The 23170-nt window shown below is 35.8% G+C and overlaps 1 protein-coding gene across 1 annotated transcript in view; it reads left to right on the top strand.

Moving 5' to 3' along the window:
* Positions 1 to 22434, top strand: part of TRHDE (thyrotropin releasing hormone degrading enzyme) — a 186745-nt gene extending 164311 nt beyond the window's left edge. The window contains exons 14-19 of the mRNA XM_030462736.1: positions 1868 to 1965; positions 2425 to 2532; positions 15167 to 15334; positions 15853 to 15993; positions 20444 to 20525; positions 22291 to 22434. Coding sequence (XP_030318596.1) covers positions 1868 to 1965; positions 2425 to 2532; positions 15167 to 15334; positions 15853 to 15993; positions 20444 to 20525; positions 22291 to 22434 — 741 coding nt within the window. The remainder of the gene's footprint in view (positions 1 to 1867; positions 1966 to 2424; positions 2533 to 15166; positions 15335 to 15852; positions 15994 to 20443; positions 20526 to 22290) is intronic.
* The last annotated feature ends 736 nt before the right edge of the window (positions 22435 to 23170 follow it).

Genomic DNA, 23170 nt, shown 5'->3' with positions numbered 1-23170 from the left:
AGTATTATGACGAATGAAGTATTTTACTTAGAAGAGCCAAAATAATCTGTTTCCAGGTTTTCTCTGTTGAGGAGCCCCACAGTGGTATTTAGACTGATGCCCAAACTCAGCAGGAACACCAAATGCAGGCACAGCTGAACAGGATGCATGCAACTGAACTAAAGATTTGTAGTCATTATTTCATGCAAAAAACCATGGTGAATTTAATGTGGTTACCTTAATTAACAAGAATTAGATCACCATTGAATCAAAAGCCTATTCATAATTGGGTCTGAAGGGACAGCAGTGAAAGCTAGCAGTAGATAATTAAGATAGACATGACAAACATTTTAACATTTCACCTGAAATAAAAAAAAAATCCTAGCTACGCTGAAGCATGTTTGATGAAGTACACAGGATTTGAATGCTGTCAGTGACAATTAGGAGCGCTTACAGATTTTTTATTTACTATGAATTTTACATAGTCTACATATTGTTGATGGCCAAAATACTTTACTTTTATGTAATTTTGTAAAGTCTTCAGATGAAAGAAATCTCTAAAGCCTAAAACACTTAAAGGTACTTCTTTCTTCTTAAACCTGTATTTGCCTGTGTGTGTGTCCAGAAGCACACATGCTCAGAAGGCAGGAAGCTAGAGGTAGCTGGATGTATATATATCATAGAAGTACACACACACACACATATATATACACATACACATACACAGAGCTACCTGCCGACATGGAAATTATTTCTGTATAACATTTACTATGGATTAAGACAGACACATTGAGATTCTTTCTTTGTGAACCAACAGTGTGGGCCTACATGCAAACCAGAGCCATAATAGAAAATTATTTATACATAGAAAATTATGTATAAATAGCTTGCATGTTTAGGCTGTTGGTGACTGCACAGAAAAATTCTTATGACTCTGCCATTAGTATTTCACTTTTAAACATGGCTGTGTAAAGAAAATACAATTCTCATAAATAAAACCATTAAAATTCATAGCTGGGATGTGTTTTATCACTCCTTATGACACCTTTGAAAACAGAGGTGATAGCAAAGGAAATAAAAAGTGTTTTTAGTCACAGAATAACATATCTGCTAAAGAAAGCTGCACTGTGAATCTCTTTTGTGTTGACATCGTATATACGTGCCCGTGCATCCACAATGGTAAAATAAATGCTCTCTTATGCAATTTTATATATCTCAATTCTCTTTTTAAAATTGGTGTATTCCACTGGTGAAGGATTACACCAAATATAATGACAGTTGTTTTATTCATAACTGGCCAGATTATTTAAATATGTCTCATGTAAAAAGTAAAAGTAAGCTAAAATCCATCTTAGGCTTATTTTCTTCTTTAATCACGCCAAGAACTTATCTTAAAATGTAGTGTCATTAAATATACAAAGCTCATTTGCAGCCACATTGTTTAGTATTCTGCAGCCAGTTGACTATATTTATGTGATGGCAATGGATATTAAAACAATATTCTTTTAATAGTGGACATGCCTGGTGTAGTTGAGATTGGCCATAGAGTAGAAATTAAGCTGTTGACATTCTAGCTACTTCTCAGCAATGAGTTCAAAATAGCATGTAAGAAACTAGTCTTAAGTGGAGAAGATATATAGCAATAAATTTTATGACTCTAGGTATTTAATCAAATAACTCTTCTATAGATTACTAATAACTTCTCACTATAGCGGGAAAGGAGGATTAGATATAGACATGTTGCTTTGCTAAATGCAGATCAAATCTTTAGAAAGTAGGGCATAATTTCAGAGTGAAAAAGAGAGACAAAACCTCAACAGTCAATAGTATTCCCATTTCAAATAAAAATAAGTGATAAAACTGATGATATTTTTCTTTTCCCACTCAGGAGTATATTTTAAGACAAGTTGCATCAATGTATCTCAAGCTTGGATGGCCAACGAATAATTTGAACAAGTCACTTGTTCAAGCATCCTACCAACATGAGTATTGTTATTTATTTTTTTATTGTTGTTTGTTTGTAGGATATAGTTGTAATAATGTACCATCCTAAAATTCTATTTCATCCTTAGCATGTCATACTTTTCTAGCTTTGTCTTTCTTCTTTTTTCTTTCCTGGGTTAGAGGGAGAGGAGCAAGATGCTGTGAGATGAACTCTTCTTTCCTGACTTTGGAGGATAGGGTTACCTAAGCCTTAATTTAAAATTTACTGCACTAGGTATCTAAGAACTTGGTCTCACGTGACTACAGTTAATTCATTCCACAATCTTTCTTTAGTTGTGTCAGCAGCTGTAGGGATTAAACTGACACTGAGATTTGTATAGCTGGATTATTTTTCAAATGTTGCCTAACTATCAGTTGCTGCCACTGCTAAAAGAATTAACTTTTGTACACATCCAAACACATTCATTAATGCAGCCTTATTGCTTTCTTAAATTTGGACAGAGAGTTGCGTCGGGAAGTCATCATGTTGGCCTGCAGCTTTGGTAACAAACACTGTCACCAGCAGGCTGCAACATTAATCTCGGATTGGATTTCTAGCAATAGGAACCGGTAAGTGGAACCAAAATGTGTATTTCTTGTTTCTCCTCCTCAGAGGCCCCACAGCTAGAACTGGCATGCTCTTCCTTTCCTGCCCACCCTCATCTGCAGTGGAAGAAAGCAGAGATTGTGATAAATTCCTTTCAGACAATTATCTGCTAGAAGGCAAGAGGACGAATTTTAAGGAGGGGTTTAAAGGAAGAATGATTGACAGAGAAACACTGAGCCTGTTGCTGGGCTGTGCTAAGTGATTATAGAAGTGAGAGAGGTTAGAGGCAGAAAGAAAGGGGATTAAAAAATGTATTTGAGGGAACTGTTATGAAGGTGAAGACTTGGAAATTAATGTGATTCAGGACTATGTGGAAAAGCTCATGTAAAGTTTCAGAGAAGAAATAATATGACAGCTGATGTGTTGAGCATTAGCAGCACTGTTGTGGTTTGAGAGCAAATATATGTTAGGATATTCAGACATAGGTTCATTCAGCTGAGCAAGCGAGCACAGGCTGTGGATGGTGTACAAAGTTCATATTTTAAAGGCACACATCTAAGAAATTTTAAAATTGATGAAAATACAAATATTTAAGTGTGTTGTGATCTATGAACGAGATAAGTAGAAAGTATAGGTTAAGACCACAACTTCTTGAGAAAGAGTGGTGGATTTTCTGATTATGTGGAATTTGGTTAGGGTGCCTAAGTACTTCACATGATACTTTGGTTCAAAGTAAAAGTATTTTACTTTCAGGTAACAAAGAAAAAGAGAAAAAGTCTTACATTTTTAGCCCTTGTGTTGTATCAGCTCTGCAAAAGGATTGGATAGCTATGTAGCATGTAGCATGCTACATGGATAAGCATGTAGCATTTTTCAAAGACATCTGGGGCCAATCAGACATTTGTCTGTCTTTGTAATGTTTGAAAATCCTTTATGGACACACCCACTTATGGAAGTGTCTGCATGTCTTTTAAAAGCAGCCTTGAACTGAGCATGAATGGAAACTGTGTTCCTGTATGACTTTGAAGCATTTTTTAAAAGAAATATCATGAACCTATGACTATGTACCTTTAAATAAGATTTGTGTAAGTAGAAGGGTTTTCTTGTGCAAGATGATCCCAGATATATTTACTATGACGTATATAAGATTTTATATGAATTTTTACTGTCAGCAGCAACAATCAGTATGTAACTATTCAAAGAGGATATTGAAGAGAAAGAATCATGGCAAACAATCTACAAAAGTAATTTAGTTAGATACTCATTTGCAAAATTATTTAATAAAACCTAACACCATCTATTAGCATGCACAGCAATATATTATTCAGTGTTAAAAAGTCTTCACTCTGCAAAGCTTTCTCCCACCCCTTGTCTTCATCCTTTCCAACAGAACTAAAGGAGGCATCAGAAGAAAAAGAAAAGCAGCTTATTCCTTTAGTAACAGTAGTAGTGAGAAAAGAAATAAATTTAAGGAGTCATCTGAAGACTCATCTTAACCTTTCTATGGGGCCATTCTGAGGAGCACAAGATTGTGTCTGCCAGCATATGATGTGTATTATGATAAAAGCCTCACAGCACGGCAGAGGAAGAGAATAGCTGCTGAGTTAAACCAGTGCATTTCTCCAAAGGATCTGCACATTTTTGAAAAATAGCTGCAACAAATAATGTAATTACAGAACATAGATTGTCAGTCTGCTGATAAATAGGGGTACAACTTGTAAAGAAGAAAGAGACATGTTTTTATTTATTAATATTATTGGATTTATTCAGTTCCCCACTCATTTTCATTCATAAATCCTCATTCATTCAGTGTAGCACACTCATTTTGTATCTACTTATATTGAAAAGACATTGCACAGGCTACTAGTAATATCAGATCAGAAGACAAAATCAGCTTCTGTTTCACAGTAGCAACATTTATAGAGGTCTGTCAGTGTTCTCTCAGGAATATTTGGATTTCTGCTGCATCAGAGGTACCCCATATTAACTTTGCTCTATTTAAACCAGACTGCAACCTGAAAATGTTCCTTGCTTTTCCACCAAGAGATAATTGCTAATTCACACACAAAGGACACGCAGCAAAGTACAAGATACATGCATGAGCACAACCAACAGGTCCCATTTTGTTTTTTCATTAGTCAAGTGTTTTGCTCAGCTTCATGCCCTTAAAGCTGCTGAAACAGTGACCTCAGAATCTGTATGACTCCTTCAGAGCTTGTTTCCTCACAAAGAAGGGGAAACTCATGCAGCTCATTTTTCTTCAGACTTCTCTGGTGACAGGTATAAGAAACTATATGTATCCTTGCCCGTTCAACTCCTTAGCAAGAATGAGTAAAGTTGTATCTGCTGAAAACTGCTCTAAAAGTTGTTGTAGCTGCCTTTCCCTCTTTTGAAACAGAACAAAGATACTGATTGATGTGCTGCAGAAAGCCTGGTCTTGGTGGTTTGCACAGCCAGAGGACTAAGAAAGAGTTCCAGAGAGCTCAGAGATATTTTTATATACAGGTATAATTTGAGTTGGACTATGAGAGTAAAAATAATGGCTAATTTGCAACCTTTCTACCTATCTGTCCTCATTTTGGAAGTTGAGATATTTCATGCAATGACTTAATTTATGAACAGTGCATGTAGGAAGAGACAAATTCTTGAAAGCAATAGACCCCAAAATAAGACTGAGGAGTCAGGCATGTGTCCCAAGATTCTAATAAATACAAAATTATGGTAATAGTAAATTAATATGTTGTATTAAATACCACATAAATGCACAGACAGTAAATCATGTAAAGTAGGTTTTTGATTTCCTGGTGGTTACTGCAGTTTGTTTGAAGAAACATAACAGAATTTGCAGTTAATAATATTTTAGAAATGCTAAAATTCATAACATTTAGCCATGTTTTTAATCTTTGGCTTTTTAGAATTTGCTTTGAAATATTTTTTTTTTCTTTTTCTGTTTTACTTGTAGCTTTTAATTATGGATAAACTGTTGAGTAAAAAGCAAATACAGTAACATTTAAATCTGTTTTATCAGCCTATGCCTACAGTTGCTGTGGCTTTAGTAATTATATTTAGTTTGGTAGGTCTAGAAATTAATTACCATCTCATCTGCACTGTAGGGGTTTGAAATAATCATAATAATCAGTTACTGTTTTACTTTGTAATTACATGTTCTTAACTGTGCAAATAATTTGCCATTGCTCACCAAGTAAAAATAATGGTCTTTCATAGCACAAAGCCAGAGGTCCTCTTTGTGCTTCCAGCCATTATGTATGCAACTGCATATTACATATGCAACAGGGCAGAATCAGATGCTTGGAATTACACTTTCTACAAGAGTATTTGGTAATGTCTAAATGAAGTTGGTGGCAACCACTATGCTGAGTGAAAAGCCTCTTACATGAGACTTATTAGAGAAAGTTGGCCCTCTTAGGGTCCATCACTACAGGTAAAAAGCTGTTTATATCAAATGAATATGTAAGTAGTGATCATAGAGTTAAGGGTCCTTGCAAAAGATGCCTATCAGAAGTGTCACCAAATTAGGAAAAGGTCTGCTCCTTCTCTTTTCAAAGACAGCTGACAGAGAATCTGTTCCTCAGCCTGAGGATTGTGAGTAGTTCTGAGATTTTGGTACAGTTTAGTGCCTCAGCCCTGCATCTTCATAATGCAGAAGACCACCCTGGTGCCATATCTGTGAGGTGCTTGTGTTAAGACACTGCACACTCTTTCCTCTAATTGAAGCTAAGTCACTGGGTTTTACCTAATTACCAAGAGAAGTAAATACAGCTCTCCAGCCACAAGAATTGAGTGTTCATCTGAGGGAGGGAGGCTTGAGTACCTGAAATACTAGGATTACCTCACATGCAAAAGGCTTTAGGTGGTTTTGATCAGTACTACTTTTTCAGGGCAAAACATGATGCTAAAAGAAGGAACGTAACTAAAAAAAGTTTCACTCTACAAGGAGCAAATAAAGCACATATCATACATAGGAAAGGCTGTAAGGAGATGTCCGGTTGTACTCGTCTAGGAGTAGTTATCATATTTAAATCATTGCAATTGTTAAAGAAGAAGTGGTTATTTCTTTCAGCTAGAAATCTGAGGTTAGATTTTAAGGTATCTCTTGCTTTCTTTTTTATGAGTGAACTTAAGCAGTTTAGGTCTTTTTAAATGAGTGATGGCTTCAGCACATTTTATTTGAAAGTCTGCATTGACTTCTGCTTCGAGAGCTGATACGAAAGCAAGTGTTTTCACTCTGTTAAGTTGGGATGCATAATACTCTAGTGGAAACACTTGAAACTTGATATTTAAAAGATTGCTAGCATAGTAGAAAGCAAGTGAGGACTTTGAAACTTCACTTAGAGCCCTGACAGGAGATACCATAACAACAAGTAACAAGTGAATACACACTATCATGGCTCAAAGCTTAATTTATACATAGATACAAGCATGTCTTTCAAACCTCTCATGGATGCAGATGTGATTTTCTTCCAGCTACTGTTACCATCCATCAGTTACAATTTGCCATGTTCAGCTTTCTGCTGGCAAGTGGGCTGTGGATTTGTGCTTGCTTGAGGCAAATTTCGACAGCATAGCATGAACAGGTGGACATATGAAAGAGCTGCTTGGAACTGAGACACCTGATTTTGCCTTTTTCAAGCAAATGAGTACTGCTATTCTGGTTCTGTTAGTAGAGCTGTAGTGGTGCTATTCTCTTGCTAATATCCAGCAGTGAGCAGTGGGAGATGATAATATTGCATAAGAAACAATTATGAGGTGATGTTTCTCAACCCACTGGAAGGCCCCTAGCTTTTCACAGAGTCACAAAATTCGCTGTTGGAAAGGACCTCTAAGATCACCATGTCCAACCATCAAACTCCCCCCAAAACCCCCAAAACACCATCCCACATGCCCTGAAGTGCCTCATCTACATGCTTTTTTAATACTTTCAGAGCTGATTATAAACACTTCAGTTAGCTTTTACTTTTTTCTTCTTTAGAAGTACAACCATTGCTATTTATTGTTTGCTGTCTTTTAAATGGAAAGAAAGTATCATAATTAATTGCCTCAAGAACCCTAGAAAATGTAAGAGCAAATCCCTTTGACTGACCTTGCCATCTTATCACACTGGGGTGACTTTTGGTCTTCTGGTTTAGTGCATTTTTTTCTTTTTTCTTTTTCTTTTTTTATTCTTTTTTTTTTTTTTTTTTTTTTTTTTTTTTTTTTTTTTTTTTTTTTTTCCATTCTACGGTTCTGTCAAAAGCACTGTGATCAGTATGTTGGGTTTTTTTAACTTTGAATACTACCTTGAAGATACCATCAACTGAAAAAAAATGGGAAAGTCCAATATTCTACCACATGAAATGCGTAAATTGGGGATTTAGTTCTGATATCTGGAAATTTGGTCTCTCATCCTTGCACCTGTTATGCTGACCTTATGGTTGATAACGATGTCCTAATCTTGGATCACAAGAACTAAACTCTCTATGCTATTTTATAAGAAGAGCAAGCATTCAATACTTACCTTCTTTCTAAAACTTCTTTCTCTTTTGCAATTCTGAGTGTCCTTTCAGTCTTTGCTTTCTAACGCAAATGATAGGAAGGCATGGGTTTTCTCTTGTTTCCCTTTTTATGGAAAGCAGTGCTTAGATTAATAGATGGTGTTTACAGTGTAATGTGGGCTGCTGCCCTGACTTAAACAGAAATGAGCCTGCATTCTGTAGCCCTGGAGTTAAGTTTGCATTCATCTGTCTTCAAGAATAAAGAGAAGTAGAGACTGTCAGAGAATCCTGAATTCAAATTCAGATTGTTTGAATATATTCTGACCTGTAGTAGTCTAGGTTGTTCTGAAAGGTCTTGGGGTGCTGAGGTGGGCAGAGATCTCTGAAAAGAGAATGTGCCATGAATTTCCTGTTACATCTATGGGTTTCAAGTCAGAGCACATCTGTGTGTCATTTTGCACTACGAATAAGCCACTTTTTATTTACTAAAAAACTGAATCAGGATCTTGGATGACTGCATCCTAGTACTCCATTACCTCATTTAATCTTCTTAAGTGTAATAAAGTGGATATGGGCTTTTCCAGTTACTCGTGCTTGCCATTTTTAAGATTTCTGTCACATTACTTTGACGGTTGGGAACACTTAATTTGCTATTAGTCTTAAGAAAAGTGCTAGTAATGAAGGAAGATGACTCCCACCATGTAATTTGAACAGTGATACTCAACAAGCCTAATCTGAGAATACTCAATCTCCATACTTGTTTATGCAGAATTTGTATTTCCTCCACAAGGCACAAAGTCCGATCCACCTGCCTACATTGACACTGTGAGGGGCCTTTAACTCAATGGAAACTTCACCTGAAAAACAAAATCCATTGCAGGAGTGCACAGGAGACTGTAGCATGTCTGTACATGAAAGCATCCATGCTAACAGCACTAGTGCTACAATCTCATCTTTATCAATATGCCTGTGTTTAACGACCTTCATAAGCTTTTGTGGTTAAATATTTTTGTTGGTTGCTTCAAGGAGGCGGTAGTTTTTTCACAGGTCTAATGCCCACCAGCTATTTTTGGAAATTAGTGCTGCTCATGAAAAATTGAGTTATTTTCATTTTTTACATATGAATGTCTGATAAATGTAAAACAATAAAATTAATCTCTTCTGTGTTTTCAACCCCAGTATGTTTGAATTACTGAAAAACATTCAGACATAGCTATTCATGTGTTTTGAAATGTTACTGGAGCTTTGCCAACTATTGCCAGCCAACATTGCTGAAGTGATTTAATTAATAGCTTGTTACAACATCTGAATATAATCTTGCACTCAAGTCAATAAAACTGTTAAAGGAGAAAGAAAACACTGTTGAGTGCATGAGTTAATCAAGTGGTCTGAAAGACCATGTGGGAAGTATGTATGAAAAGAGAAAGGCTTTTGTCTTGTGAGAGACAAAACTGGACTCTATGGGGCAGTTGTTTCAGGTAGCACTTTTGTGTTCTGACTTCTGTGTGCAATCACAATAAAAGAACCCTATATGTAGTGATTATGGATTTGCAGTCCTTAGAGTTGAGATAGATCCAATTTCCTCATTCAGGAATGATCTCTTCACAACTGTTCTACAAAACTATTAAACAGAAAGAATTATAATCTTGTTGCAAAAACTGTCCAGAAGGGACAAACAAAGCTATATCTGTCTCACAACGAAGTGCTTAACTCACCACTTGGTCATTAAAACGGGTGTTGAAGCACTTGAATGTGTTCAGTTATGGGATACTTCCCTTAGGAAGGGAAAGGAGCAATTGCAGTAACTATCACTTGAGGGATGCTGAATTCTCTGCCTACCTCAGTCAGTCCCATGCCATACCTGAAGCACAGGATTGGGGCTGAGGCGATCTACTGCCTGCTCATAGCTTTGCCTATGCATAGCTTTACTATTAGTAATCATATTCTCATTTGATATCCTCTGAATTCAGTGTGTAACAGGTGTGTGTGTCTGAAGTGGGAAGAGTATGAAGCCCATCACAGCTCTGTGCCTCATTTTTCAATGGAAAAATCTGCCCTTCCTGTTCATCTTGGGCATGTACTGTGGCAGAGGATACTTGCCTCCTCTCTGGGCACAGTGGTACCAGCAGCACAGCTCTTGGAGTTTGTAATAGGGAGTAAAAGTATAAGCTTTCAGACTGCTGTCTTAAAAAATAAACCATGTGTGTTCCTTAAGTCAGAATCTGTATTACAGGTCTGCCAATAAAGTTATGTCTTATCTGAGCTTTGTAACCTATTGAACAAGACTATAAATACAGACATCAAGAGTAATAGGCTTAAGTTAAATGTTAAATAGTTGCAAAAATAAAGAAAAATGTTACTGATTAATTTTATTTGACAAATAGTACCTAAATGGTATTGAAATTTGTCACTGTCTAAACTTTGTGCAATTACATTTAAAAAAATTAGAACACAGATTGCCCAGAAGATAAAAAATTATGGTTCAATTTTATAAATGTATCTCCAATTGTTAAAATTTACTTTAAATGGGAGCAACTATGTAACAATTAATTATAACTTAGAAGATTATTCTTAGCACATTGAAGAGCTTTATTATTCACTTTTGAAAAAAAAAAAAACACCTCCCTATAAAGGCACAGCACGATTTTAATTATTTTTTTTCTAACTGTTTAATTTTTAACTTTTTTTCCCCCCAAGTATTTAATTTTTAAACATAAGCTCTGCTAGCTACATATTTCATTCTCATCATATCTCTTCAGCAGAAAACTAAAGTTAAATAAATTGGTTCAGTATTCAAATAAAAGCCCCATTTAAAGTGATGCTTTCAAAAGTTATCTTTATTCTTCTGATATGTCCCTCAATCATATTAGCTCTTTTAAAATGACAGCATTTTTGAAGTACCAGATGAGGTTAATGTAAGAAGGGCATATGTTCTGTAGTGTTACTACCTAAGCGGTACTGAAACATCTGTGATTTTATTTACTTGATTCATTTAATACAGGAGGCAAACATTCCACATGCTGATCGAGTGCCTTGGAACTATAATTTTAGAATAGCGTTTTCCGTGAACCTCTAAAGTAACCTAAAAAAAATGTAGACTGGAGAGACTTAACATGTTTAGAGAAAAGACTTCGAGGGTATTTGCATTTTCATAAACAATTCTTCTTTCCACAAGAAGTCCCTTGTCTACAGTCCTGATTACAAACCTTTCACGGGAGTAATTTGTAGCTTTTCATAGCTGTAGTTTCTGTAGTTTCTGAACATAAGCCATTTAAAATCAGTATTTATTTTATTGTCCTGGATTGTAGGGTTGGATTTTTTTCACACTGGCCTAATGACTTAGCTTATAGATGGAGACCTAAAACCTTCCCTGGAGAAATTGTTTAGATTTTATTGAGTAGATCTGCTGGAGCACTGCAAATATGCAATTACTGATTTAGAGGCAATAGTTTTCTTAGCAAGAAATATGGTGATATCAAGGCTATGGGCATGAGATCCATGACATCACTTGTTTTAAGTCCTCCTTCCTTGCCAGAGGATGCAAATGATACTCCTGTTACTGACTTCACTGCTGCTAAAGTTGCTACATTCTAGACTCAGAATGTAAAACAAGTAGCTGGGAAAGCCCAATGAATCGATATGTTTTATGGTAAATTTTAAAAATAAAAACCTTGCAAGTGAGGAATGATGATCTTTCTGGGGTTAGACATCCATGTCTTGGTGCCTCCTGCTGCTAACTGTACTAGCAAAATACAGTGTCAGTCCTTCCAACACACAGTTCCTGCCTAAGTAAATAGGTTAATCAACAAAAAAATTATTACCTTTTCCAGGTAATTACAGTTTCTCAGAGTATCTCTTGAGCTGCATCTCCAGCAAAGCTCAGAAAGGAATACATACTAAAAAAAATGATCATGTGCTTGTGTGTTTAAGATACTAAGCCCTTTCTTCATTCAAACAAGGCTTGACTGGGTTCAATTGCCCTTCCTAATCAGATCTTCTATGATGAGATAGGTTTGGGGCAATGGGTTGTTTGGTCCCACGGTGAGGATAGCATCCCTTAGTCCTTTTGGTTTAGCATACATTTTTATGGCTGTTGTCAGTGTATTAAATTCCAAATTAAAAAAAAAACAACAATTAAGCTGCTGAGGAAGTCATGTTTTTAAGGACAAATATCTTCATGTATTAGAAAATCAGGGCACAATGATTAATATCCCTTTCATGTGCTATGCAGTGTATGTATATATGGCAGCATATTTATGCTACTGTGATTGCTTACCCTGAAGTTTTAAGAGAGCTGCAGTTATTATGAAACTTGAAGCTTCATTCTGAGTTAACATGAGCCAACACAAAGGCAACACCTAAATATCTGCTCCACTAATTTTAGTATGTCTTGATTTCCTGTGTTTAAATATGTAGTCTTAATTTTCTGCAATAGACTCAATTATATGTTGTTTCCTCTGTACGTACCTTTTGAAAGAAAGGTTAAGTGGGGGGAAAATAAAGTGCTGATATTCATTAAAGTTTGGAATAGTGCAACAGGAGCTTAGTAATAAGCTTTCAAGAAGTATGAATTCCATTCTAAAAAAATGGAGAGCACTTAGCATACATGGTTAATTCTTTAAATATCAAGCAAACTCGCATTTTAGTCATGCTAATGCACATTTTGAGAGTTAGACCTCAGTAGTATGGGAAGGCATAAAAAGCGGAATGGTAGAAGTGATAACTATTTGTCTTTACTGCCCACATATGTTTAAACACTATTTCTTTCAGTGGATTTGGTCAGCTTTAAGAATGTACTGGTTCTGTCGGTATACCAGATCTATAGGGACGTTAGAAACCATTGCATACACCATACATAAGCCAAAACTAACTGATCCTAGGTAAATCAGAGGAGAGTTACAAACTTTTTCCAGTGCCAAGCTTTTTAGGTCATCTGAACACAGAGAGAAAAATAAAATCTAAGAAGGTAACAGGAAGCATCAAGGGGAATGGACTGTGGAATTTGCTTTTTTTTTTAATTTTTTTTTTTTTTTAAGATCAATCTCTGTGTTGATGACATATAGAAGCTGCTTGAGCTATATGGTCATAAACATAGCAATGCAGATTGCCTGTCATGGCCTGGGACAGGCACGTTCTCACAGAAACATTTGGTCGTGTGAGAAGAAGGAAGAGTAAGATCCCAAACCATGCCAGGATCTGCACTGTAGTACCAATCTATACTGGCTAGATAGTAGGAGCTCCTGGTAGACAGGAAGCATGGCACCTCTGATTTTGCTTTAGGAGGCAATATTGCTGGAGTGTGCTGCACATAGTTAAAGGTTACATATTCTTAGTAACTTTAAAATGGATTGCATTTTTCCTGTCTGTCCTTTCAGTTTTGCTTTGCAGAGTCAGCTCCTGAATAAATGTCTGGTTTTGTCTGCATCAAATGCAAAGTACCTCAACACTCGTCAGTGCAGCCCTTAGTGGCTCTGTTAGCATGGGACTCTGATAAAAATATCCAGGAAGCAGCACCATCCTGAGCTGTGTCAGCTCATCAGAAGCAAAATTCATGTGACTGCATCTAAACCTGCAGATGCACCCTCTGAACTGATGGCTGGACTCTCCAGAGAACATGAATAAAGCCTAAACATCAGGACTTTACGACTCAAAAAATCATAACAAAAAAGCAGGAGGTGTTTATTCCCCCACATTCTTCAGCCCATAGGAGAAGTGTACTTTCCCCCGCCACTTTTGCCTTAATTTACTACATATTCCTTTCTCAAGAAATATTTTTCTCAATAAACCATCATAGCTGTTGTGACCACCTAACCCCTTAGAAACAACATCAGGAATTAACCAGTCACAGTCATCAAAATATGGCTTATCTTGTCTACTTACTCTTGAAGTACTGAAGAGGAACTAAAACCTTGAAATGCAAAAAGATTAGCTGAAGAGTTTTAACAAAAACACTCATGAGAGGGAAAAACAATGGAAAATTTAAGTGGAAGATAATTTTTTTTTTCTGGAGAATTACTTGATGAGAGTAAATAAACCTCTTTGTTCTTAAGTGGGATAGCCAAGTCTATATAATGAGACTTTAGTGAAAGTCATACAATTATAATATTGATATAACCTTTTCTTTCTGTGTTGTGTAATATTTGATATAAATTTTTACAGAGATAATTTCATTTTTTGACCCATTTATTACTGTCCAGACATTGACAGAATCTGCATGTGCTTCTAAATTCTCTAAATAGGTCTTGCATATGAAGTCCAGAGGTGTTTCAGTCCAGCTATTAGTTACTAGAGAACTGTGTTTTGGTATAATTTTTACCAAGGAAAAGAGTGTCCTTCCTTGCAAATCCAAAACACATTCCTCATAAATTTCTGGCTTTATGCACAGGAATCCCCTTTAGCTCACAAATTTTTCAGCTTTTATGCTTGTACAGGAAACATAAGCAAGGTAGGAAGCTGAAAGCCCAAGTGAGATCTTTTTAGAAGAAAATGGTACATATGTACATATTTTAATTTGTCTTCAAGAAACGTCGATTTAACTCTAGTCTGAGTTTATATTACTTGAGCAGTAATCACAGTTCACAGCTGTCCTGTAGCATAGCTGATTTTGTGCCAGTATTAGTATGCTGAAAAAAATTAACAGGTCTTCCAATGTTCTTTACACCTGAAAACACAATTTTAAAATAGCATTGTCTCAGCATATCCTCCCTTGCTTTTATGTTACTGTATAAAGATGGAGCACTTTACAGCACAGGCAAAGAGAGTTTCTGGCTGATCAGCTCCTGCTCTAAAACCTCAGTACTAAGGACAAGAAGAGGAAATATGGCTTGGACCCAGCAACAGGGTGATAAGATCTCATGCTAATTATATTACATGTCCTACAAGTTGTGTGGTATATTATGTGTTGATGAACTGGATGACCATATTTTATAGTCTCCTAACAGTGACAGTGTTGCCAAAGGAATGGGAAGCATGTGTAATCCTTTAGAAAATCCATTAGGATGACATGGAAGATTTTGGTGGCAGTAAAGAGATACAAACGTAATTTTCAAAAAAAGATTACTTTGTAGTTTGACTCTGGAGTCTCATAAATGTCATGATATTCCTCCTTTGTTTTCAGTATCAAGCTGCTTACTTACTACAATGTTATTGCTGATTTCTTTTGTAGAATCCCACTCAATGTGAGAGATATTGTCTACTGTACAGGAGTTTCACTGATGGATGAAGATGTATGGGAGTTCATTTGGATGAAATTTCATTCTACCACCACAGTGTCTGAGAAGAAGATATTATTAGAAGCCTTAACTTGCAGTGATGACAGAAACTTGCTTAACAGGTACAAAGATATTCTGTATCTGTATCTGACTGTAACAAATAATAATTTCAAGATTTATGGATCATAATTTGTGCTTTGGTCTAAATAAAAGAACTTTGCTTTTCAAGCACAGACTTACTGTCTGTTTAAACTCTAGTATTTTGCATTGTTACATATGAAAATTTGCACATATTATGTCCTTTCACATCCAGATTGTCCTGTGTTGATCGGATCTGTTTTAAATCCTATAATAATTGCTGTTATTTTTTGTAAACATATCCTTTATGTAAATCTATTGACCAGTCTGATCTTAGTGATTTAATAAATAAAACCCCATTTAATTAAGTCCTTTTATATTATGTTTTTTCTGATTCATAAATGAGTCTGGTCTTTAGTATCAGAGAAATAAAACACTGAACTCACTTGGAGACTTAAGCCCTTTTGCTGTGATTATTTTTTTCTGAGTTTTCAGATGTGCCATTGTAAAACTATGTGTTGGCGAAACTAAATAGATTTTTTTTCCTTATTTATCCCACTAGGCTTTTGAATTTGTCTCTCAACTCAGAAGTTGTCCTGGATCAGGATGCAGTTGATGTGATAATCCACGTAGCTCGAAATCCACATGGAAGGGATCTTGCTTGGAAATTTTTCAGAGAAAAATGGAAAATCTTAAATGCTAGGTAAAGATAAAAGGTCTAGATTTTAAATTTTCTTATTTTGATGTAATTTATGTGTTATATATATGTGTGTTCATATAAGTTCCTGAATCTAGTCCATTCTCTTTCAATGCATAAATAGAGATGTCTCTAAGTGTGAAATACATACATATGAGTCATAAATACATTTATTTGTGGATTATCACACACATATATAGAAACATTTCTCTTTGCAATGATCTGTATAGATATATCTATGACTGTATTCTTTCTTCACTTATGATAATGAATTCTGTCTATATGTCAAGCACTGCAGGACTACTTTAACACAGATTAAAAAGCAGCAGTTCCCAAAGTCTGACAGAAAAAGAAAGTCTTTTCAAGCACATTAGTTTAACTGTGGAAAAACCAAAACCCTATTTGAAATATTTCCATTTTCAAAAGATTGCTAATCTAGTCTCATCCCTTTTCCTTCAACTCTGTGTTTCAGGTGAATTTCAAGTACAAGAGGAGCAAGATTTTGAATTAAAAATAGATGAACAGGAAGGAGACAAGGCTGTTCCTTATCCCTGTTTCTCTTTTTTGAACAAGTGTTACATGCTCCTACTTAGATGCCCAGTCAACAACTTATAATTTTTTATGGAGATTTTTATATTAATTTAATAATTGAGAATTTTATTTATCACTTTAGGGAGAACCTGAGAAAGCAGCTCATCTGATGCTGACATATTAGAAGGGACCATAACTTGGATGAGGTTCAGGTTCTTTAAGGCAGGTGTCCAGGAGCTTCAGATACCCCATGTTGACCCATTCCCATAGTGTTGACAGAAAAAATATTGGAGATCTGTTCCATTCTGGATGTGTGAGAAGCCTTCTAGTGTACCACAGAATATTTAAAATGGGCTATTTAAGATGCTGTAAATCCTAGTGCCTGGTGATTTCATGTACAAATGTACCATAGATTTCATGGCATCAAAAGGAAACTCAGAGAACGTGCAATTTTCCTAAAGATGCAAAAAGTTGTTTGTGCCATTTCGTATAATACTTTGTAGTTACTTTGTAGTATATTATATATGGAGTAGTATTTTTTAAGAAGTTCAGCTGGGAAAATTGGTTTGAGCTGGAACTGGTTTTGGAAGTTTATATTGCAGGAGCTTGGAATGCAACACTGTGTTATCTGAGTTCCAAACAATCAACAAGGCCTCATCAAAACCCTGCTACTACCCTTTCTTTTTTAATTTTTTTTTTTAAACTGAGAAAATAGCTATCTCTTTGACCAATACAGACTTCATGTTATCTACATTCAATTTGATCTCCAAACAAAAATCAGAACCTCCAAAAGGATTGGAACAGTTGCATTCTTCTGAAAGGGATATCCAGTTGAGTTTCTGTCAATTGCCAAATGATTTTGTGCAGTGGAATGAAATAGTTAATGCAATTGTACATATGTGATATATGCTGAAAATAACTGCTTTGTAGTCATACATTGAAACCTTTTAAGAGTGACTTGGCAAGGTTGAAATTAGCCTAACACCTTGCCCTTTATTCAGTGAAACATTATAGAATGCAGATTTAGGCTTCTTACTGAAGCTAGTACATTTTTAAAATACAAGCTTTATTGCAGAATTATAGTTCAAGTATGCTCTGTCCCAAGGCATCTTTTTTCTACAATTATAATGTATTATTTAATTTTATTTAAAATTAAAATGCCTTGTATGAAACATTAATTCAATAAGGTGATATCTCAATGGTATTTTCCATTGAATTTATTATAAAAGGTGTTGACATTTGAGATAGTAATGTGAAATAGCTGAAGATGATTAAATCATACTAGAACGCTATTTCTTCTATCTCTAAAACACAGCGTGTCAAAGAGTTAGAATGACAACAAAGTATTGTTATCCCTTTATATTTTTACAGTATGCTTGTATTCACATTGTCTAGAAGATAATGATAAATTCTTCAAAATTGCTCATATCCCATTTACAAGGTGACATAGAAATTGAGATGCCTAGGAAATTGTAGGAATTTGTAGGAAATTAGGGGGACTAATACTACTACAATTCTGTAAAAGAGAACTAAAAAGGCTTGAATTCCTATTACCTGAGCATGCATTGGCTTAGCTCCTAAATAATTTTCATCATGTGTGTCAGCATGAAAATTTAATCCAATAGCTACTTATAAGAATTCCCCCATTTTCAAGGGTAGAAGCACTTGGGGTTTTGAAAATACTTGGGGGATTTTGAAAATATTTGGTCCAAAGTAGATGGACTGTGCTGCCTCTCAAGATGGTGTAAGTGCAAACCCATTATAAATGGTAGAGGGGCTTCACATCCCCAGAAAAAGGGAGGAGGTGAAGAGCCTGTGACTCCAGGATGACACCAAGGGAGCTCAGGTATGTAAGGTTCTGGTTCTGCAGTGCAGTTGTCTTTTATAATAAGAGTGAGAAGACTGTTAATTGCAAGACCAAATATTTTTTCTATTTATTCTTATGTTTCACACCTGCAAAATGCCACTTTGGGAAGTAGCTTTTCTAAAATTTTTGCCAGAAGAGCTCATTTGAAATTGTTTTTAGTGGGTGATTTTTTACCAAGTATACGTAATGGACAGTAGTAAGAACAGGTATTCATGAAGGTATCATTTTCATTTAAAGGAATTCTGCAACTTCTTGTTTGCACTGTGGCTACAGTAGTCAGAAAATAAAATCCCTGCTGTACGTTTTATGAGGTCGCTTCTGTAAAGTGGATTGGTAACCTTGTCAAAAAGACCCCATCAAGAGAAGCTTCCAGTTTTCCAAGCAGTCACTTATGAGGCTAAACTGAAACTGTAATATTAAAGAGCTCTGTTAGAAAGCCTAAATGTGCTTAAAGGACCATGAAAAACCATACTTCCCATAGAGGCATTTGCCTCTGTATGTATGTCAATGTAACTGAAGTTTTGGAGAAAGAGATGTATTTGCTGAAATATCCATGAATAATTCAGTTATTGATGAGTTATTATATTAATTTGGTTATTATAGTGATCAGGGAGTAGGATTTTTTGATGTTTGTAACCATTTTTTCCCTTCCAAAATCTCAAGGTAGCAAGTAACACAGTGTACATCTTCCTTACAAGAGAATCTTCTCAAAAAAAACCCCAAAACCGTTTCTTTTCTCTCTTCCTCTTTTTATCCCTCTCCTTGGAGCTATCCCACTGCCTTTCTCTTTTTTCTTCCCTTTTGAAAGCACTGTGTCTTACAGTACCTAAGCATTTAAGAGTAATTAGTTTGGGATTAATAAAAGCAGAACAGAAAGCTGTGACTATGCTAGTTCATTTCATTTTAATTTTGAATTCTTCCTCTAAATCAGCTTGTAAAAGCTGGGTATGAACTAAATTGTTCCCTCGGATAAACTTAATTGCAGTGAAGTCCATTGGTATTACTTGCACAGGTCTGACAGGAGAGCTGGATTCCTTATTTGAACAGTAACGTTCTGATTAGCTGTATATTGCTTTGAATGCATGTGCAGATAAAGATAAGGGTAGCTATTTGTCAAGTGCCTCTTGCTATGCTGAATGACATCTAACTTGAATATCAGACTTGCTTTTGGTTTCCAATGGAATTACATTCTCTGTTATATAGGCACTTTTTAAAAAAAAGGACCTAATGCAACATTAATGCAAAACTTCAGGACTATTCTGGTTAATCTTATATGTGATGTAGATGCTTCTTTTGGGGAACTGAAAAAAAAAACTGTGGAAAAGCATGTGGAACAGCAGGATTTGAATGGCCAGTTTCAAATTAACTGCCTGCAGAAACTCGTTGCTGATTGGTGATGGATATCCCATCCTGTTACACATCCTTGAAATATTCCTTGCCCAAGCTTTCAAATTTTCATTCCAGGTTGGTTCTTTGAAGATGATACATCATGTCCCAGGAGATTATTTTAGCAATATTCTTCTTTATCAGTGTTATTTATCTTAATTATCATGTACTGGATGAAGAGAATTTGATTCAGTTCACTTATCTAGAGGCTATTTTTAATGTAGATGTGGTGGCTGAATACAAAATGCAGAGAAGGCTGCAGCACTTCAGAAAGTCTGTTTTAATGCTTCAACTAGAGGGGTTCATCAGAATACATCTCTGAGGCTGCTGCTCCTCTCCTTTGTTGGCACCTGTATTTTGAGCTGCTTGGTGTCATTACATAGAAAGCTGTTTTGTTTAAACATGAGCTGTTCATGTTCTTCATCTTCTTCTCCTTTGGAGTTATCTGTGGCTGTGTTTAAACCCATTCTGCTTAGTAACACCTGACTAAAAGTTAACTAAAAATAGTTCAGCCTAGAAGAATGTCTCAGTCCAGGTGCAATTCCAGTGCTATTATCTTTGATCCCCAGAATCAGTCCTATGCCTTCTCCCTCGCTTTGCAGAAGACTACTTTCTAATTTTCAGCTGGCCTGGCACTCACACTCTCTGATCATCTTCTTTTTGCCCTTGCAGGTACGGAGAAGCATTATTTATGAATTCAAAACTTATCAGTGGGGTAACAGAATTCCTCAATACCGAAGAAGAACTAAGAGAGGTAATTTTTAAAATTGCATTTGGCATGTGAGGCTGTATTTGTTGTAAGCAGAGAGCAGAGCTGGTGTCAGGAGGTGGGTAGCACTGGCACTTCTCTGTTCTCTGTGCTTGGCAAGGTATGTAGGTTTTTTATTTCTCTTGCTTGGTTGAGAAGATAAAGATGGGCTCTTTCTGCCCACAGTGTTTATGCTGCAGAGAGCAACCCTAAAAAAAAACAAACTACAAACTAAACCAGAAATGTTGAAAGCGAAAGTGCCCCCTTTGGTTTTCTTTTGCCTGCAGTATTTCCATGTGAGAAAAGCTGTTTAATCTGATATTCTGGCCAAACAACACAGTAATTTGTTTTAAATGCTTACTTTGATTGAAACATTTCTCATTTTATCTTAACATCTGCACTAACTGAGGTATCTGTGCTGTTTTGTTATGCGTTTCTTAGCAGCTGCTTTACATCACCCCAAATAGATCAAATTATTCTTATGCAACATAACCACTATTAATTGAACTCTAATTGTGCTGTGATATTTTGTGTCCAAAAATTTGTCTGCACTGAAGTCTAGTGGCCTCAGGAACACAGGGAAAAGACACATCTGGTTATCTCAAAGCTATCCAGGTGGGAAGAACAGTGCTTGCCAGATTTGGGTGTGCTGCACAAAGAAGGCTTCTGTACTCTTAGTTTCCACTTCTGTGTAAGCATTGGCAGGCTGTGTAAGCATTGTTTATACTTCCCCTGAAAGAAACTGGTCATTTCTGTATAAAAAGTAGAGAGATGAGGCAATGGATGATTTATTAGTTTCCAGGTCCATTCAATGCTTTTAACTATGATGGGAATTAAATAGTTAAAGAATAGTTGAATTAGCCTTTTAAAGTTTGAACATATGCACAAAGAGATGTTTTTGGAAGTTAGATTTAAATAAACAAGGTGAATTTGATGATATCAGGAAACAAAAATTAGCTAGTTATGAATAATTGTTGCTCAAACCATCTAATTTTATACAAGTCAACGTAACCAGCAACCTGCTGTGAAGATCAGCCTTGCATTTCATATTTAGAAAGAACAGTAATTCAAAGCACAGCAGTGCCATCAGATATAGTAATTCAGGTGATAGTTCTATAATTTGAGTATACACAAGAAGAGAGACTTTTCAGTCTACTAAAAAAAAAAAAAAAAAGAAAAATTCTGATAAAGGTAGGAATCTGTTTCAAGCATTCAAAGATCATCAAATGAGTGCCTACGTGCTATTTTGCTATTCTTTTCTTACTGTAGTTATCCCTTCCTTTTCTGAACAACCAATCTGTATTATATCTCCAAAAGAGTTTTGCAAGTCAAAATGAAATAATTTTTTTATGAAGTTTGATAAAACAATAGAGCATCAGGACTGCCTTCTGCTGATATTTGTATAAATCTATATTAGAAGTATTTCCAGTGCTTCCAGTTTGATTTCTTAACTAGAAATGAAAGCTAACAGCTGCCTAACTGTCTGTGCAGTGCAGAAGCTGGAGTACAGGAGAGAAGAAGGTAATGATATTAATGTGATCCAGAAGTGACACGTCAATATCTTCCAGTGCAATTTGAAGCAGTCCCATCACATATAATTGATAGTCTGTTTTCTTACTACATTTACTATTAAATCTTTGTGCTTAATACTACCCTTAATACTACTCAACAGTGTTCATGGAATTTTGTCTTAAATGCCTGGCTTATTTCTGTGCACTGTATACATCTACTTTAGTTCCTTCAAAGTTAACCTTTTAACTTGTATTTGCAGCTAAAGAACTTTATAAAGAGTTACGAAGAGGGAGCTGCTGCCTCTTTCTCTCGTGCTGTGGAAACAGTGGAAGCCAATGTGCGTTGGCAAAGGCTTTACAAGGAAGAACTATTCCAGTGGTTAAGAAAATCCGTGACACACTAATTGGATTTCCCAGATGGTCATCTAACATGAAGTTCTGCAAGAGGACTCTGCAAGAGGAAGAGGAGACATTTTAAATGTGTTCAACATTAAAATAATGAAGACCAGATCAGGTTACAGGGAGAAAGTTTTGTTCCTTTTTAAAATTGTGGGTTTTTTTTTTTTTTTTTTTTTTTTTTACACTGGACTCTTGTGAAATTGTCAAGAAGCTTTTCAGAAGAGAAGATCACGAATGCCTTGTGAAATCCAGTTGTCAGTGTACACAGCCAATCACAATATTAAGTGGTGCATGTAAATGTTGAAGAAAAGCAAAATCCTCTTTGAAGACTATTTTGTGCATGCTTGTACTTTCCCTGCCTGTATTCTAGCATGCTTATATTTAACAGCCACCATTTGTATGTGAGTTCCAGTTACATCAAAGAGGGCATTACACAAAGCACAATGACTATCTATGACAATCAGTGCTGCAATGAAAAAAAGGAAAGGAAGGAAAAGGCACTGCAGAAGGAAAGGGAAGAAGGCTTCCAACTTGGGACAGTTTGAGATGTAAACTCATCTTTCCCAGTAGCTACCGATTAGTCTACCATTAAGATTGTCTTTCAATCATTACATGGATGCCAACTCATTTCTTCAGTTGCCAGATACTGTATTTGCAGTCTCCATAATTCCATATTTAAATTAGCAATAGAGAGAGCAAAGAGGGTGAGGAAGGGGGTGATGGGAAAGAGAGAAAATGGGA

The sequence above is a fragment of the Calypte anna genome, chromosome 1 (assembly GCF_003957555.1).
Source record: "Calypte anna isolate BGI_N300 chromosome 1, bCalAnn1_v1.p, whole genome shotgun sequence".
Lineage (NCBI taxonomy): Eukaryota > Metazoa > Chordata > Aves > Apodiformes > Trochilidae > Calypte > Calypte anna.
Note: the sequence above shows the minus strand (reverse complement) of the source record. Positions and strands in the feature narration are given on the sequence as shown.